Consider the following 5,868-nt stretch of genomic DNA (forward strand, 5'->3'; position numbering starts at 1 on the left):
TATTACAAAAGTATAGTATTCCTTTGAATTTGCTCTTATCCCCTGTACAGTGCTGGTTAATCAGCTCACTGCCACCTTAGCATTTCTAGTTTTGTAGCATATATACAGGATATTTACAAAAACACCACAAATTATATTACCTTAGTGTGCTTTAATATTTTTTATCTTATCAAAATAAGACAATAAAAAATCTTAAAATACTGTGGTACCGTACTTTTGGATTAAAAATCAAATTTGACCATTATTCTTTTCTCTCCATTTCAGTTGACAATTAGCACAAAAAGTGCAGGATGTCTGCATCTTGATAGAATAATCAAACTGATTTCAGCAGTGACAAGATGTCTGCATCAGGACAGAATGGCCATACTGATCTGAGCAGTGACAAGATGTCTGCATCTGGGGAAATTAACCAGATGATCTGAGCAGTGACAAGATGTCTGCATCAGGGCAGAATAACCAGACTGACTGAGCAGTGACAAGATGTCTGCATCGGACAGAATCCAATGATCTGAGCAGTGACAAGATGTCTCTGCATCAGGACAGAATAACCAGACTGATCTGAGCAGTGACAAGATGTTCTGCATCAGGACAGAATAACCAGACTGATCTGAGCAGTGACAAGATGTCTGCATCAGGACAGAATAACCAGACTGATCTGAGCAGTGACAAGATGTCTGCATCAGGACAGAATAACCAGACTGATCTGAGCAGTGACAAGATGTCTGCATCAGACAAATACCAGATGCCATACAGACTGGTCTGAGCAGTGACAAGATGTCTGCATCAGGACAAAATAACCAGACTGGTCTGAGCAGTGACAAGATGTCTGCACCAGGACAAAATAACCAGACTGGTCTGAGCAGTGACAAGATGTCTGCATCAGGACAGAATAACCAGACTGATCTGAGCAGTGACAAGATGTCTGCATCTGGGGAAATAACCATACTGGTCTGAGCAGTGACAAGATGTCTGCATCAGGACAGAATAACCAGACTGATCTGAGCAGTGACAAGATGTCTGCATCTGGACAGAATAACCAGACTGATCTGAGCAGTGACAAGATGTCTGCATCAGGACAGAATAACCAGACTGATCTGAGCAGTGACAAGATGTCTGCATCAGGACAGAATAACCAGACTGATCTGAGCAGTGACAAGATGTCTGCATCAGGACAGAATAACCAGACTGATCTGAGCAGTGACAAGATGTCTGCATCAGGACAGAAATGACCTGATCTGAGCAGTGACAAGATGTCTGCACCAGGACAAAATAACCAGACTGGTCTGAGCAGTGACAAGATGTCTGCATCAGGACAGAATAACCAGACTGATCTGAGCAGTGACAAGATGTCTGCATCTGGGGAAATTAACCAGACTGGTCTGAGCAGTGACAAGATGTCTGCACCAGGACAAAATAACCAGACTGGTCTGAGCAGTGACAAGATGTCTGCATCAGGACAGAATAACCAGACTGATCTGAGCAGTGACAAGATGTCTGCATCTGAACAGAATAACCAGACTGATCTGAGTAGCGAGATTGTCAATGAGTCTGACATGTCACAGGCTCATACCCAGACACACCCGAAAAGACATATCTGTGATATATGTGGTAAAGGCTTCAGCTCGTTTTATACACTGAAGTACCACATCAATGGACATAAAGAGGACAGACCATTCGTGTGTGATGTTTGTGGTAAGGCGTTCTTCACGTCATGGACACTACACGCACACATAATGAGAAAACATACAAAAGAGAAAACACATGTCTGTAACATCTGTGGTAAAATGTATGGCTTTTTACCAGACCTACGGAAACATATGCGGCGTAATCATGGGACTTTGAAAACATACAAGTGCAAGATCTGCAACACGGGATTTACTACTGAAGAAACTTATCAGAGACATATAAAGATACATACTCGAGAGAATCCATACCAATGTGATATCTGTGATAAAGTTTGTAGAGGTCCAACTCACCTAAAGAAACATACCCTAACACATACCAGAGAGATGCCACAAGATTGTGATCTCTGTGGCAATAGATTTCAGACTTCCTGTCACTTAAAATGTCATGTAAGTATTGAACATAAGGAAGTTAACCAAAACCTGATTACAACAGACAAACAACATAGGTGTAATGTATGTAGCAAGGGTTTTAGAACTGAACAGATATTAAAAACACACCAGATGTACCATACAGAGGAGACAATGTTTAAATGCGCGTTATGTGGTAAGGGTTTCACAAAGGCAGGTTTCCTAAAGCGTCATCTTGAAAAACATTCCATCAAAAATCACTGTGACATATGTGGAAAAAAGTTTGATTCGAAATATAGTCTGAAAATTCATCTAAGGGTACACACAGGAGAGAAGCCATTTAAATGTAATGTCTGTGGTAAGGGGTTTAGTAGGTCACATGGTTTAAAAGTACATCAAAGAACACACACAGGAGAGAAGCCGTACACGTGTGAGTCGTGTAATAAGCAGTTTGCAACTTCAGCAGGTCTTCATTCACATGTTACGATACATACAGGGGATAAACCGTACCCATGTCAGGTGTGTGATAAGCGGTTTAGGCTACAAAGAAACGTAGTATTACACCTAAGGACACATACTGGAGAAAGACCTTATAAATGTGACGTGTGTGGTTCTGATTTTAAACTCAGATATCGCCTTACCAAACATCAACAGTCACACAAAAAATAGAAGAAAAATCCTTACAAGTGGCAAGTGTGTGATAGAGGCTTTAACAGTGGCAGCTCGAAAAAAAAACATGTCGCAAAATGCAGCACATGCCAATGAAACAATTACTGTATAAATATGCTCAACTGCCGACAGAGAATAAATGATACTCATCATTTGAACAATAATTTGTGTTTAATCTTGTATGTATAAGTCTAATTAACATAAAACATTATATAAAATAATTTATTTTGCCTTTGGTGCGTGCGCAATCAGTACTTCATTACATAAAGGACATAGTGCCACAGAATTTTTACGGGATGCAATTAATATTTTCAATATTCTTATCTTAAAAGTAAAATAAGAAGCTTAAAGTTTTTAATAGTGCTACCGATGTAAAGTTATAAATTTTTGTAACTGAAAAAAAAATACTGATTCGTCTGTTATTTTTTTATTGAGAAAAAAAATATATCGGCAGTGGAGTATTATTAAGGATCGAAGCAACAGTTGAAACCATTTACTTAATTTTTTTATATTTGGCAACATTATGCGTTTTAGCTCACCTGGCAAAGAAGGCTGGTGAGCTAATAAATAGCAATTTATTGCATTGCACCTTAATCTAAGAGTTGGAAAGAGCAAAGACTAGTGTTCACACATGAGTGATCGGAGCGTTAGGAGTGTGACAAAAGGTCTAAAAAGTGTCTGTGGGCAATACTGTGTAGTTGTTTAGTACATTTGAAATTATTTATTAAGCAATTAAATCTTGGTCCTGAGGAAGGGAAATGCTCACCAAAAGGCTTATGAAATATAGCCATACCTACAGATGAAATTAACAAATAGGATGTGAGAACGTTAATTGGTAGACATGAACAAGTAAAAATTGGGTTGAAGTCATAATATTTGGACTGTAAGTGTTACGAATGTCAAAAATAGGAGAAGTGGAATTGAACTACTGTTCCATAAGAATGAAAATTAGGATTTAAATACCATTCATTTGCTAATCGCATCCTTTTGAAATCAGATTGAAATTTGGCGTTGATTGGTCAAGTATTTTTTGAGAGCAAAAATATTAATACATGTATATTTTGTTACAAAAATTAGTTGACAATATTCTATGTATGTGATTCTATATTAAAATCATCATAGAGTAACATCTTTTGTTGTATCAAGAACAACCTTTTGAAACTTTTCCACTTCAATTTCATGTACATCAAGAATTGTCTTAATAAATCTAGTCGAATAAACAGTTCATAAATAAATATATTTATATACATATCCCTACTTCCTTTTTTGTTTTTATTCGTTACCGGAAATGTAATTGGTATGAATGGCTGAAAACAATTAGGGTATAAGAACTCTGCAATGACATCAAAGAGTTTCTTAGACCAAAAAGGTGGTTGAATATCATAGAATAAGATTCTACTAAAATCTTTGCATGAGTAGAGATAATTTATATCTCTTTCAACCAATTCTGAGTAGAGATGATTTTTATCTCTATCAACCATTTCTGGTAATATCTACCTTGTGAATTAAACAATATTGGTATTCTTCACAGGTCACTAGCTTTGTAGCTTTTACATTATATTCTGCATATGTTGCCTCTTGGACAGATTTACATAATAGTTGTCAAATAACTTTGTTAAAGGGACACGAACCTAGATAAAATAAAAATACATATTTATGACGTGCCAGATACCTTACTAAATAATATAGTACAAATTTGTCAAATAAAATAATTAAAAAGAAAATTCCATATTTCTATATTATGGAGGGACCCGTCAAGAAGCTGCTCACTGGAGTGAAGTAAAAAAGTAGCATTGAACTTTAATAACCTCCCATAATGCACTGCACAAATTCAGTCAAAAATTGTGATAGAAAATGTGCGCCATTGGGAAAGGAGTTAAATCTAAACGGATCGCTGCAATGCAAGAGACAGGAGCAATTTTTCCACTTCATAATTGCGTGATGTGTATGAACCATTATAACACATTATAATACACATCTATTAAAAAAACGATTCCAATTGGAATTTATGTTTACAATTATTCTTATCCATGTTGATTTTACGGTTTTGTTGAAGGGTTGGATGTCTGTCATTCTACTTCCACCGTTTTTATTATCTTGAATAATTTGCTTTCTAGCTATTTGATCCTTACCGTTCCAGATGAATTGTAAAATATGGTTTCTAACTTTTAAAAAAATCATCATTTGGTTTTTCTAAACACATATAAAAGTGGGTAAAGTTTGGTATTAGTAAAAAGTTAACAATTGTTTGTGCAGAGGATTTTCATGGTATAGTAAAGCAGACAAAGTTTAAAGAGGCAGTATCATTCAGGAATACTTTAAAGGTGGTTTAAAAAGGTTAATTTAAATGCTTTTATTAATTTCCTTAAGTTAGGTTGCATTGGATCAGGCGATTATACACCTGCGAAGGAAAATGGAAATCTAGTTTAAAGGAAAACCTTGATTTTTTTATTAATTATCAAATGATAGTGGTGAATTTAAAATGTATCAATCTTTGTACAAATGATTTTTGGAAAGATACTTTTAAAACGTTGTATAAATTGAATAGTTCCAATGAAGTTAATATTTACAAAATATTTTTTAACCGAAAGTATTTGGCATAACAAAAATATAACTGTTTGATGGTAAACCCGTTTTCTACAGGGCTTGGTATAGATTAGGAGTTCACACAATTGCTGATCTTCTGAACTTTTGAAGATTTTTTTTACAAAAATATGATAATTTACTCTCTAACTTACTTCAATTTCCGGGATTAATATCTGCTGTTCGCAAATGTCAGCCAAAAACTTAATCACAAAACTTATTACCACTTATACGCCAAAATGTTCCCCTAAATATAACGATTTTCCTTTCAAATATGAACAATTTAAATTCTCTTTACTCTTTTTAATAAGGCAGAAACTGAACCTACAGGTAAATTGAAATAACAAGAAGACTTTTTAATTGATGAAGAAGATTGGAAACGTATATAAATAACATTTCTTTTCTGACCACCAATTCAAAATTATTTAAGTATGGTATAGTAGCTAACTCTATGTGTACATTCTGTAATTTTGAGAGAGAAACAATAATTCATTTAATGTGGGAATGTCAGGAAGTATCAAATCTATTGTAAAATTTTGTAACTCTTTTACAATTAACGAACAGTCTTTTCTTCTTGGTTTTA

General features: G+C 35.1%; 1 protein-coding gene across 1 annotated transcript; it reads left to right on the top strand.

Moving 5' to 3' along the window:
- Positions 1 to 756: 756 nt before the first annotated feature.
- Positions 757 to 4,086, top strand: LOC138317911 (zinc finger protein 227-like). The gene has a single exon (XM_069259880.1). The coding sequence runs from the start codon at positions 1,251 to 1,253 to the stop codon at positions 2,700 to 2,702; it is 1,452 nt and encodes a 483-aa protein (XP_069115981.1). The 5' UTR covers positions 757 to 1,250; the 3' UTR covers positions 2,703 to 4,086.
- The last annotated feature ends 1,782 nt before the right edge of the window (positions 4,087 to 5,868 follow it).

The sequence above is a fragment of the Argopecten irradians genome, chromosome 3 (assembly GCF_041381155.1).
Source record: "Argopecten irradians isolate NY chromosome 3, Ai_NY, whole genome shotgun sequence".
Classification (NCBI taxonomy): Eukaryota; Metazoa; Mollusca; class Bivalvia; order Pectinida; family Pectinidae; genus Argopecten; species Argopecten irradians.